The following is a 13,635-nucleotide window of genomic DNA, read 5'->3' as shown; positions in this document are numbered from 1 at the left end:
GAGAAGGCGTATCAGTTCAGTGGGATACCACTCAGTCTTAAAAAAGAAATTACGACCCATGATACAACATGGATGAGCCATGGTGATGTTCCTGTCTCACACTCCCCAGTAGTGGGTCACCACAACTCACTTACCATTACATATTTTGGTCTGTTGTATATAACATTTCATTCGAATCACTGGTTTATAAAAGTTCATTCACCCCTTTCCTCTCTTCAGAAAGACTTGTGCTAAACACCTGAAACCATAAGAATCTCAGCTGGTTCAGGAGTCAGAGGGCAAGGGTACAGGGAGGAACGTGGCCCAGCAGCGGAGGGTGGATAGTCCATGCAAATCCCCACCATCTAGCACCCAGCTGAGGGCTGCTCTCTTCATGGTGGTGTCTGAGCAAAGAGAGCACTGCCTGACAGCTGGTACCAAGCATTTCCATTGTGCCCGGCCCTGCCAGGTACGCCCCCTGCCTGTGTCACTGCACCCATGTGCTAGTTAGGGTTCTCCTTTGCCTTATCCCAACTCTGCCTCCACCACCAAAGCAGGCAGGGAGATCCCTGGGCCTCCAGGAGTCCCAAATACAATCAGGTTTGAGAAGGTACCAGAATGGGACACTTTCAGCCAGCTCTAGCAGGTTTAGGCTGCACAGACCACAGGTCTCAGGTAGGGGTGGCCTGGGTACTCATGGAGACACCAAGCAGCAATTTCTTGTCTTCCTAGCTCTATAGCTCTCAGAGACTCATCTGTCCCACTGCCAACTGGCCCCTCCTCCCTCACCTGCCACAGAGCTAAGAAAGAATGATCTGTGGGAAGGAAAGCCAGTGTCAGCACTGTGCTGGAAACCAAGGCCCCTCTGTCCTAGTATTCAGAAGACTCTCACCTGCCTGGGTTAAAATCCTGGCTCCTCTCCTGACCAGTTCAATTTCTGCATGAGTTCCTTCCTTGCCCATAGTACTCAACCCGGCCTCTCAGAAAGAGGCTTATGTGAGCCTGACAGACAGTCAGTCACTTGCACTGTATGACACGCTATCAGGGTACATTTGGCACAGGGTCTTCTCCTCAATGTGAGTAGGTCTTGCTGGCCCATTCCCAAGCTGCCCACAGTGGGTGGTTCTTGAGGTGTCCTGAATGGCTTGCACATGGGAGCTCTTAGATGGGAAGGAGTTGCCAGGCAGTGGGCCACTGGCAGACTCTAAATCCTTATCAATTGCCTGATCAGAGTTCTACCCAGAGCCCTGGGGGAGGAGTGGCACTCAGCCTCCAGTGAAGTCACATGATCCCAAGGGCCTCTTGCTCACGGCTCCCATGGAAGGATGGGGTGTAGAGTATGGGGGACACTATCAGTGGTGAGCTTCCAAACCTTTCCAGTGGGAGAGGCAAGTAGGTCTAGGGTGGGCCTGGTGTTCTGCTTTTCTATCTGGAACCATTAACAGCTGTGTAGGGGCTAGACTTGAAGCACCAGGGCCCGAAGCCTGGCACAGCCCTTCCTGAGAAGTGCCTGGGATGCATGAGTGGCAAGCCCATCCTGGCTCCCCACCCAGCTCCATTCTGGTTTCCAGCATCTGGTGGGTAATACTCCATGGCTTTTCAGAGTTGATTGGATTCCATTTCTATTACATATATAAAATAAATCCAGCACCACATTATAAAACAGAAAATGTAAAAAAAAACAAAACAAAAAAAAAAAAAAGTAGAGGGAAAGAATCACTGATAAGCTCAAACTGCACTGAAAAGGATGGCTGCTGTCTTTGCTCCTGGGATCCTGTCTGTATTGGGGAGTCTGTCATCCAAAGAGTGGAATCAGCTGCAGCAAAGTATAGGGGACAGAGTAGGGCTGCCCCCAACACCCTCCATCTCCCCATCCTGCACCCTGAGAGGGATGCCAAGTCTCTTTGCACCCAATGCCTTTACCCAGGCCTATCCTGGGGCACAAATAGGCCAGGACCCTGATCCTTCCTTGCTCTAGGCAGAGGAGGATCTGAGGGAGGGGGTGCACATCTGGATTCCTGGCCAGGAGCCCACATTCCTTCCTGGTGAGTGTGAGCAGATGGGGCCTCTGGAGAGTTATGAAGAGGTTGTTGGCTGCCTCCTGCCCCCACTATAATGGAACCCACCCTGCAGGAACACTTGTGGGACCCAAAGGGCCAGAACCTCACGTGGGGTCCTGGTTTGGGTCCAGAATCCCCCATGCAGATTGCTGAGCAAGCAAATGGACCCAAGTAGAGTCTGTGTCCCTCCACCCCAGACAGCCTTATCTCACTTATCAGCATCGGGGAAACAGAGGTCCAGGGGAAACCATGGTGTCCACTTGCCCACAAACCCAGGCAGGAAGGAAGCTCAGAGAGCCCAGTTGATTACCTGAGGGCAATCCTTAATGTAGTGTCCTTTGTTGAAACACAGGTGGCATAGGTAGTTGGGCGGAGGCCTCTTGCTGGGCTTGCGGGCCTCAGAGGTAAGCGTCAGGTCTGAGAAATGTTCAGTAAGGGAACTGAGGCCATCAGCGATGTTGTTGAGGGAGCCATAGGGTGAAGCATTCCTGTACACACTGCTGCTCAGCGCCTGTGGGAACAGAGGCCATTCAGGGCTGCGGTGAAGGAGGCTTTCACTCACCACCCACATCAATTCACACAGAACCTTCAGTTAACCTCAAAGCCTGAGTTCAAATCCTAACTCTAATGGTAGGTTTGGCCTCAGGGACCCTGCCTATACTATGGGAACATGGGGATGACCTCCTAAGGCTTCATAGGGTAAAGTGAGGTCATGAGTCTAAAGTGCTTGTCACATGGCTGGGCCCTAGGACCCCTGGGTACATGGTGATGATATTAACAGCTGTGACTGTTGTTACTATCAGTTCTTGACACACTGCACCAGATGTGGGGGTTAATACCATCAACTTGGCAGGATCTAGAATCACTTAGGAGATAAATCCCTCAGCATGTCTGTGAGGGAGTTTCCAGATTGGATTAAATAATTTGGGAAGACCCACCCTAAATATGGGAGGCACCATTCCATGGGCTGGGGTCCTGGACTCAATGAAAAGGCAGGCAAATCAGGTTTGCGGCAATGTGACCATCAGCCCCAGGCCCCTAACGGCACGACTTGCCTGTCATGATGGACAGTACCGTGCGATGTGTGCTGAAGCACACCCTTCCTTCCTTAAGCTGCTCTTGCCTGGTATTTTGACACAGAAACAAGAAAAGTGACTAATACAGATGGCATCATGGGAAACCACTTGTCAGGCATGGAGGGACTTCAGACACATCTCTGTCCTACTCTATTCCCCATCTAGTACGGAAGAGACTTGGGAGCTTGCAGTGTGGCTACCATTTTGCAGAACTGGAGGCCAATGCACAGAGGTGCTTGGCCAGCCTGAGCCACCTCCCTGAGAGCCTGGTGAGGGAAGTGGCTACCTCTCCCACCTCCACATGACAGGAACCAGACACCCTGCTGAGCTCCCAAGCATACACAACTCAGGCCCTCCCGGTGTATACAGCCTCTATTTATAGGCATCACGGGCTCCAGATGGCATGGCACACTGGAATTTAGTGGGGGTGGGGCCTGTGGTGGGGCTGGCAAGGAATGACCAAGGGCTCCCCTTTCCTCGTGAAGGGCCAACGCTAGAAAGCAGCAGCTTCCCTGAGAAAGTCATTAGTGAACCTGGGCACAAAGGCTGTAGTCCTCTGAGCCCTCTATAGATGCCCCAAGTGGCAGAGATGAGCTCTGGCCTTGGGCTGATATGGATGAGGCCATGTTTTAGGAGTCCTTAGGTGGATAGAGAAACTAGGTCTCTGAAACCAAGAACTTAGATGCAGGGGGTGGGAAGAGTAGGGCAGGGGCAGTCCTCTCTGTCTCCCCAGTATGGGGAGGGGGAGGCGAGAATTGACAGCAGTCTAGGGTGTGGAGTACACCGTTCCTAACCCAACAAGAGTAGCTTCTAAACTAATCTCATGTTTCCATCTTCAGAAGCTGGTCACTCAGCCCTCATCTTCCAGGTAAGACAGTATCTGGAACACCTGTGAGGTGACCCTGAACTGGCCCTTTCTGTCTCTGGGCCTTTACTCCTTATTACATCATTGTGACCAGAGTTTGGCCATGGAAGAACACAAAGACACCACACTTGGAGCTGCCCAAGGCTTTCCTTGACAGCTTTCCTGCAGAGAGGGAACCACGTGGGTCCTGATGAACCTCTATTTAGCCACCTGGCACACCAAGAAACCCAGGACAGAGAGCATCAGCACCAGCCAGCATGTGGTCTGGGACAACTCTTTAGCTCCTGGGCAAGCCCAGAATGGAGTGGCTCCCTGAAAGGCAACAGTCCCAATCCTGGAGGCAATGGGCCTATAGGATCACTTTCTAAAGTACAGGGGTACAGCTCTGGTAGAAATCAGACAAGGTGGCCACAGTGACAGGCCAAACCCTAGGAACTGTGCACTGACGGAGATAGCTGGTTCCCATAACGCCCGTGTGAGTCAGTCACTGCCCCCTACTTCACACATGAAATGAGTATTCCAAACTTGTATTGAATGACCTGGAAACTAGTAACAAAAACAGTTTTCTGGGCCCCACCTCAGAGTCACCACAGTGGTGGCTTGGGACCAAGGGCATATTTTGGTGTGTGATCAGATATCCATAATGAGTTACCAGTTTAACATTTTAAAAGTATACAGTTCCATAGCCCTAAGCACATTTTCACTAAAATACAACTACCACCACCACCACCATTCACCCCAGACTCCCCCACCTCCCCAAGCCAAAACTCTGAATCCATTAGATGGTAGTTCCTGACCTCCTTCCTGACCCAAATCTGCTTTGCCCAGCCCCCGCACCCCCACCCAGAAAACCTGGTCGACAACAACCACTTCACTGGCCTCAGAGCACCAACTTCTGGGTCACTCTACATCTTGACTGGGAGACATGTCCCATGCCAGGAGGCTATTGGCTCTATCATCCCAAAGCGGCTTGAGTTGGTGCAACATAGCCCCAGCCTCTTGGAGAAAAGTTCATCCAAACAAGAAATTTGAAGCTCCAAACCCTGTGACTCACACTCACGGCTGGGAAATGCAATTTCACAAAATAACAACCCTCTTCTATTCCCCCCTTTCCTTTCTTTCATTTTTGCTGGATAGGATCTAAACAAGTCCACAGCCTTCAAGACTGTTTTAAGAGGAAGGGGAAGTTTGGTGGATGCCAAAAACACACTAATTATACCCTAACTAGTCCTTTCCCAGGCTTGTGGCCACACTCCTAGGCTCACAACAGCCCCTCGGGCATCCCCGAACAGCCAAAGACCTCTGAGCAAGCCACTCCCTTCCCTGGCAGCTCAGCAGTCCCAGATATCACCAAGGGTCACAGATATGCCCTAGCAGCTCCACGGACAGAGAAAGGATAGAACCCCCCTCCCAGAATGCTGGCCTCCACTGTCTCCCAGCCAGTCTATATAACTGCTGCAGCTCTCTTGCCCAAGCTCCAACCCAAGACAAGTACCACTTGGGACTAAGAATTCAGAGAGCAGTTAGTTGGTTCAACCACATTCCCATGTTATTAGAGAGAAACGGAGGTTCTGAGAGCTGAGACTCAGACCCAGTTGGAACCATGAGCCAGGAGTCCAACTCTGCCTGGTCAGGGCAGGCTTGGCATGTCAGAAAGCCGTCTCCTCTGTAAAGCCCTATTTGAGCTCTGGCCACAGAGGTGAAAGGCAAGGCCCAGCTGTTTTTCTAGCCTGCAGGGACTGGGCAGAGCATAGGGTTGGGCCTGCCCTCTTGGAACAGAAGGGTGGGAGGGCAGGTGCACCATTGCTGCATTCTGACACTCGGGTTCTGAAAAGTACCCAGGACCCAGCGTGTAAAAGGTGATCAGCTATTCACCTATGCCACAGGGCCAGCAAGCAGAGCACAGACGCATGAGTTCCCAAGGCCCTGTCGTCCAAGGAGGGCAGGCCCACTTATGTGATAGATGTAAGCCACTGGACTACATCCTCATCCTGGGTCAGTGGCTGCAGAAGCTGGCGGGAAGCATGGGATCCTTCCACCATATGTGGGGAGTCACAGCATCAGACTCATGGTCATTGCTGGAACCTTCTCCAAGGTTCTTGATGGGTTAATAGGGAAAAGTAGATGAGAAGACACTGGTTTGTTCTGACCACTAGTGCCTCTGGTATAATCAACAGAATCTTTTCTTTTTCTTAGTTCCCCTTGATTGCTAAGACACTATTCATCTGACCACTGATCTCATTTTTGTAGAGCTGGAAACTGAGACTCAAAGAGACTTAGTAACTTGCCCAAGGCAACCCAGGCAAAATGTGTTGTCCAGTTAGATTCCACTCCCACACAGCCTCCAAGGCATGTCTCCACTTATAAAAAAAGTAGTCAGAAGATGATGTCAGGTGTGATGTACAGCCCCTTGGTGCTAAGCAAGACGTGGTACCTGATTCTTTGGATTTTGTAAGAGGGCTGGATCCTGGAGAAGGTAGTTCTGTTGTAAACTGTAAACGACAGAGGCAGAATCCCAAGTCTGTGTCGCCCTCTCCCCAGAGAAGCCTGCCCAGATGGACTCTCCTGCAGGACTATTAGAAGGCACCATAGGCAAGGGAGGAACTGGCAGGCACTGCATAGGTAGGCAGAGAATTCTGAAAGTGGCTCAGAGAGAGTGGAATGCTGAACCATAGAGATGGGATGACAGACAGAGAGGCAGGAGAAGCAGGACAGCGGGTGGAAGTGAGACACAGCCTCTTCCAGGAAATACACAGCCATGGGCAAGGCCAATGGTGAAGGCAGTGTTCATGGCTGGGCCATAGGCAGGTTACCCCAGGGAGATCAGGCAAACATTGATGCTCTATGTCCCGCTCTCACCCAAGACAGGCCCAGAGGAAGGAGCCTGATTCTAGCCCCTAGTTCTATGGAGTTCCTTTTATCAGCCAGACAACTATCTTCTCATCTCCTAAAGTCACCAACCCCTCACTTCTGCACCCAAAGCCACTCAGCCCTCACCTGTTGTGGAATACTAGTTTAACTATGTAAAAATGCATTGCATTTGTTTGTGGTGCTTGCCTAAGGCACCCGATTGGTCTAATAAAAAGCTAAATGGCCAATAGCTAGGCAGGAGGTATAGGCAGGACTTCTGGGCAGAGAGAGTAATTAGGTGGAGGAATCTAGGCTTGAGAGTGACAGAGGGAGAGAGGGAGATGCCAGGGTGATGCCAGGGGCCAGATAAGCAGACAGACATGGAAGAAGCGGTAAAGCAGGGCATACAGAATGAAAGTCAAAAAGCCCTGAGGCAAAATGTAGATGAATAGAAACAGGTTAAATTAAGTTAAAAGAGCTAGTAGAACAAGCCTAAGCTAAGGCCAAGCATTCATTATAGTAAGTCATGATTTGGGAGCTGGCTGGCAACACACACACACACACACACACACACACACACACACACACACACACACAAGCACGTGCGCCGGAGTTGGAGAACAGATCCAATGGCACATGTTTGATTTTGTCCCTAGCTCTCTGGATGCAACCTCTTCCTCTGGACAATAGGGCTGCTTCCCCAGGCAGAGACATGGGAATAAAATAGGAAAATAGGATTTTACTCCTCTGTGTCTCCTAAACCAGGACAATCAGAGTACGAACACATTCGGGAACCTAGTACCTACACAAGTGCCCATGACTCTTCGAAAGGGTTGGGATCCAGTGTTGAGGATGTGGCTGTGGGAGAGTGCTTTCCTAGCATGCATGAAGCCCTGGATTTGGTCACCAACACTGCCTAAACAGGACATAATGGCATACCCCTGTAATTCCAGTACTTGTGGAGTCAACAAAATTAAGGTCAGCCTGGTCTATGTGAGACCTTGTCTCAAAAAAAAAAAAAAAAAAAAAAAAAGGATGTGGATGCAGACAAAACATCAGAGGTACTGTGGCTTGATAGGAAATCTCAGGTGAGGTGCTTGGCATGCACAGAGCCTGGAGGAGGATGCAGGTAGGAGCTAGCCCAGGCTACGGAGATAGCTCTAGGCTGGGATGCAGAATTGGTTTCTATCTAGCTCTACTGATGACTCAAGTCATACAGGCCTCTTCTTTGCTCTCTATACAACAGAAGTGATGAGTTGGTGGCTCAAACCTGTATTCCAAGCACTTGGGAGACTAAATCAGGAGAATTGCCCTGGGTTCAAGGCCAGCCTGGGCTAGGGTGAATGAATCCCTGTCTCTAAAAAACAAAACAGGGCTGCTTGCTGCTTTCACTTGTCCCTACTCATGTATGCTGCCTTGGGTTCTGTTGTCACTGGTCACTTATAATAGAAGCCCCTGCCCTCCCACCACTTGATTTAACTGGCCTTCCCTCCTAAGTGGTCTCCCTCTGAGCCCAGACCTATGCAGTCAATTTAGCTTGACTGCAGATAGTCAGGCTGCCTGTGCCAACTCCTCCCAAGTGGCAGTCTCCTTGCCTGAGTCACCATTCTGCATCCCGAGACATTTGGGGACTCTTCCCTAGTATACCTCTAGGACATTCTTCCCAGTATTAGTGCTGCCTGCCTTCCATCTCCACCAGACCACAAAGGTTGTGGGAATCCAGTTCAGTCCCTGCTAGGGAGGAGAGTGATTTTGCTCCACATGTCCACACTGGGAGCCTCTGGGCACCTGCTGTAGGAACATGTGGTATTTCAACCAAACTCCCAACAGCTGTGTAGGCTGAGGACTTTTGTTTGTTTGTTTTTAATGTCTATGCGTAGTATTTATCTGTGTGTCTGTGGGCACACACTACAGCATGCACACAGAGGTCAGAGGACAACCTGCAGGAGTTGGTTCCCTCAGCCTACCATGTGGGACCCAGGGACTAAACTCGGGTTGTCAGGCTTAGTGGCAGGAGCCTTTACCCACGGATTCCTCTCACCAGCCCTACTTTATTTTTTGAGACAGGGTTTTACTCTAGCCCAGGCTGGCCTTGAACTCATGGCAGTGTTCCTATGTTAGGAATACAGATATGAGCCACGTCCTCCAGCTGGAACCTTGTACAAGACCCTAGGTACCACTAACAAACCTGCAATGAGCAGGCCACAATGGCAAAGAGTGGGCTCTGCAGCACTGTGGAAATTGATGGTGAGGACTCAGGGGTCTCCAAGTCTCAGTAGGTCACCAAGAAGAGCTTCCTGCAGTTTAGAGCTATGCAGCCCAGGAGGCTATATAGATGACACAGTAGAACTGCATGTCTGACTCAGTGTGGGACATCACTGGACCTGCAGATGGCTGGAAGAACACTGGCTATAAGAAATGTTGGGATGAGGAACTGTTAACATATCTTGAATTGCTGAACTTCTCCGAGCCTTTACTGTGTTAGCGGGCACTGTGTGAACTAAAAGACAGTAAGTACGCTATGCTTTCCAAGCTTATTTGAGTCCTCATTTCCCCCAGATGCTCACAAAGGAGGGGTGGTCATTCGACAGTGGGGCTGCACTTTCTGGCTCGTTCTATTCTCAGAGAAAAGGGGAAAGCTGTTTTAAGAATCTGAATTAAATGATATGAGGCAGCCTCGTTTCCCTGGTGTGGAGGGAGTGGGGTACAAAGACTGCCCAGGACCGGCTGAGAAAAACCCTCCAAGGGTCCAAGAGGTAATGCTTAACTCTACTTTTCCAGAAATGGAATTCCTGGTGGTTACACTGCTGGGAATTTAAATTCCAAGCAGAATTTGGCAAGGAAGATCCACGCAGTCCAACCCCCCTTCTGAGCCCCGCCTCCTCCTGCAGCACCTGGACAGAGAGGCTCAGCCAAGGAGTCTCTCTCTGAAGACACACAGCTGTGACCACAGATGCCGTTTCTGAAAGTCAGGTTTGCCAGGTCTCAGTTCAGAACCCAGAAGTGTTTTTAAGACACTACAAAGTGTCCATGTCCCACTTGAAAGTCACCTCCTGGAACTTGTCCTGCCCTTGTACGTAAATCCTTCCACCTTCCTCTCTGCTCCCAGAGCCAGAGGGCCACTCAGGACCCTTGGCTTATCTTCAGCTCCCAGGGCTGAGGTTCCAGGGGCACAATAGGCTTCTGTGCCCCCGTATCCTCACCTCCCCCAATGCCAGCTGCATTCATGGTGTTTTGTTATTGTGGAGGGAGCTGCCTGGGGGCGGTGCAGGAGGGGGTGGGCTCTTGGCACAGGGGCTGGTGCAGACCGGCTATGGTCAGCGGTCAGCATGCAAGTCACATCCGCAGGCACTGCCACCGGGACTGCCAGGCCTTGAACAGAATGGCAATGCTTGTGGACCCTGGGTCCCTTCCTAAAGTCCCCTCTTGTGACATGAAACTTGCTGCTTTTGCATCCAGCCCCTTGGTGGTGGCATTGACCTGGGGGCAGGGAGTCCTCACCTTCTCAGCTATATATCAAGTCACCAACTAAACCCAGAGTTCAGGAAAGACCCATGCCCAAGACCATAACTGGAGCTTTGAAAGGATTTAAGAGGTCAAGGACTGGGAGGTGAGATTGAGGGAGCCAGAACCCAGGAGCCCACAGCTCTCCAGCCCCCAAGGAAACCATAGGTCTTCAAGTGTGAAAAGTCCCTCTGATCTCCTCGGTCCACGCTGTCTGCTGGCAGACATTCTCTTGTTTATGTATGCCTCCAACCTGGAACATACCACCCTGGGTGACAGCAGAGATTAAACCTACTCAATGGGAAAGCCAAGGCCTGGAGAGATGGGAGCTCTCTGGAGTTAGATTACAAGAGACGCCCCCGCCCCCCATGGCTTCAGCTCCTCCTACACCAGGTCCCTTCTTGAGGGAAACTGAGGAACACAGTAGGAGACGGGTCTCACTGAACCACAGCTGGGATCCTGGAGGTTAAAATTTCCCAAGAGGATCACTGACTGATGGGCAGCAAAGAGACCACGTGTGAGGAACAAGGAGGACAGGGAGTCTACTAAAAGCTCATTGGGTCCCTGCTGGACCCCCGCTGGATCCCTAGATGAAAGACCCTCCCTTGAGTGCACTTCCATCCAACTATGAGCCTTGACAGAGCCCCATCCAGTCACCTGCCTTTCCCACAGGATTGTCTATGTCCCTCCTTAGCCCCAGGCTCCTCATTCCCACCATTACATAGAAATGCTTGGTAAGAGAACTAATCATGGGAAAGATCCAGGTACTAAAGAAACACTCCACAAACAATTCCCCAAAATCATTGGTCACCTGAAGCCAGCTCCTCACGAGACAACAAAGTGTCATAAGGAAGAAAGATCCCAGCCAGGACCATTCCTCAGGGCAGAGAACATGTGTTAGGATTTATAAAGAGCCTTGGCATACGGATGCTATCCCCAGCTCTGCTGACACTTTTCCAGCCTTGCCACCACACCCAGCCCCACCCCCCACCCCCACCACCCCCCCACCACTTCTACCCCACAGGTCAGCAGGGCAGCCTGGGAGATGCTGGCCTTGCACCAGGGTTTTACATGTCTGTGAGTCCTCCAGTAAACCGTGGTGGTATTGAGACCAGAAAGGGTGACTTTCTGGCTCCACAACTCACCCCCAACACGCCTCAGAATACACACGTCTTATTCCCAGACCACCACTAGGCCAGAAGAAGAGGGAAAGTGACCCCCATGTGTATACCTCTACCTCCTGCTCCTTAACATAGGAAAACCACAAGGGGGCAAGTGAAAGGGGCACGGAGGGTATCAGCAATTCCCAAACTGGAGTAAAGGGGGGGCCGGGGGGGGTGGTGAGGGGGCGGTGGTAGATAGATTCTGGGAAGACTCTGGATAAGTCACCCCAAAAGGGGCTGGGAGGAGGTCATGGCCACCTGTGTATTTATCTAACTAGGGGCAAGCACTCGACAGTAGACTTTGTAACCGAATCCATTGAACAGGCAGCCTTTGCAACACATCCAGGGTTTTGGGAGAAGGCACTAGGCAGCTGGAGCCCTCTCTCCCATCGCCACAGCACCCCCCCCCCAAGGATTTCCCTTTCATTTCCTTCCAGCCTGGGAAGGCAGGGGACAGAGCAGTCTGCTAGGTCAAGCCCTCAAAAACCACTTCCTATGTGGCTGGGGGAGGGCAAGCAATTGCAGGGTGGATTTAGGGGTCCCCAAATGGTGGGAACAGGAGGAAAAGGCCCTGAAAGAGTCACTGCTTTCCAGGGAGCCCTTCATGCGAAGAACCATGGAGGTCGAGGGAGAATGCTTTTAGGCCCTTCCAGAGGAGTTCAGAGCCGGCTCTGAAACCCTCGGTTCCAGCTGCCGGCAGCTAGAAAAGTTGATAGCATAGGGCGAAGTAAAGACTAGGAAGGGGCTCCCCGCCCTAGCCGCACCCTGGCAGTCTGAAGAGAATCCGGAGACACCCCAAAGTCTGCTTACTAGGTAAGCTGGGAGTTAGGAGAGGGGGCGGGAGAATCCGGAGACACCCCAAAGTCTGCTTACTAGGTAAGCTGGGAGTTAGGAGAGAGGGCGGGAGAATCCGGAGACACCCCAAAGTCTGCTTACTAGGTAAGCTGGGAGCTGGAAGAGGGGGCGGGAGGGCCCTGCCCAGGCCTGAGCTGCTCCGAGCGGTTCGGCCGGGAGGTGACGCGCTCCGGGCGCCCCAGGGACTTCGGGCGGCAAGTTTGGCAAAGCTGATCTAAGCCAAGCCAAGCGGCGCTGGGCAATGTGGGGCCAGCCTGGGCCAGGCCAGGAAGAGCGGAACAGATAGGAAAGGGGTCTGGAGCAGTGGGCGCGGGGCTGGCTCTGGGGCACCCACCTCTCCGCGCTGCAGCTGGAAGACGCTGTTAAGATAGCTGGAGTGCAGGGGAGAGCCCAGCTGCTCCGGGCGGCCCTTGCCGAAGGCCAGCTCCGGGGGCGCGGCGCCGGCGGGCGGCTCGGGCCGGAAGGCATCGAAAGCACTAGCTTGGTGTGTGTCCTGAAGCGACAGGTAGACCCAGTTGAGCAGCTGGGCGGGCTGGTACACCGAGGCGGCGCTCGTGTCGATGGCAGACAGCAGGCTCATTTTGCCGTGGCGGTGCCGGCCCCTCCCCGGCCGCCCGCTCGCGCCCCCCTCCCGGCGGAGGGGCGGGCACCGGGGAGCCTGTGCCCACTGCCAGCGGCCCCGGCCCGACGGCTATCGCCCAGCGCCCGGTTCCCCTCGCGTTGCCCGCAGCCGCCGCCGCCGCCGCCGCCTCCCCGGACTGCAGCAGTGGGCGCGCGCGGGCGGAGGAAGGAGGCAGAGAAAGTTGGGCAGGAAACTTTTGGCCCCGCCCCGCCCGCTAACTGCCCCGCCCCGCCCAGCCCAGCCCAGCCCCGCCCCGCCAGGGGATCCGCTATCTGCCTCCGCGCTGACCCCTCCAGAGACCGCTTCTAGGGTGGGGTCCTCCAAGACCCCGCCCATCCCGACCCGTCTGCCCCCCCTTCCTCGCTCCCCCATTGGCTAAATATGGATGTAGGGGAGGGGCAAGAAAGAAGGCGGGTCCGCACTTGCAGCATCCCCCCCGCCCCCATACCAGGAATGGCCCCTCCCGAGCCTCCTCCCGCCCCCACCCCTGGCCAGCGCAGCTTCTCAGCCGGAGCTGAGAACCGGCTGGGCCCAAACACTCAGCCTGCTCCACCGTAAACTGGCTCCCATCACTTCCCAGGCACTCCAGTTAATTCGTTTTCACACCTTTTTTTTCCACTCTTCCCTCTTCTTGCTGTTAGTCTGATTGTATTTCTGTGAC

The 13,635-nt window shown here is 52.9% G+C and overlaps 1 protein-coding gene across 1 annotated transcript in view; it reads right to left on the bottom strand.

Moving 5' to 3' along the window:
* Positions 1–13,121, bottom strand: part of Zcchc24 (zinc finger CCHC-type containing 24) — a 50,508-nt gene extending 37,387 nt beyond the window's left edge. Inside the window, exons 1-2 of the mRNA XM_027389085.2 lie at positions 12,687–13,121; positions 2,350–2,550 (exon numbers count right to left, since the gene is read on the bottom strand). Of these exons, the coding sequence (XP_027244886.1) occupies positions 2,350–2,550; positions 12,687–12,932 (447 nt within the window). The 5' untranslated portion in view covers positions 12,933–13,121. The remainder of the gene's footprint in view (positions 1–2,349; positions 2,551–12,686) is intronic.
* Between the last annotated feature and the right edge of the window lie 514 nt (positions 13,122–13,635).

The sequence above is a fragment of the Cricetulus griseus genome (genome assembly GCF_003668045.3).
Source record: "Cricetulus griseus strain 17A/GY chromosome 1 unlocalized genomic scaffold, alternate assembly CriGri-PICRH-1.0 chr1_1, whole genome shotgun sequence".
NCBI lineage: Eukaryota > Metazoa > Chordata > Mammalia > Rodentia > Cricetidae > Cricetulus > Cricetulus griseus.
This window is presented reverse-complemented; position numbering and strand designations above follow the sequence as displayed.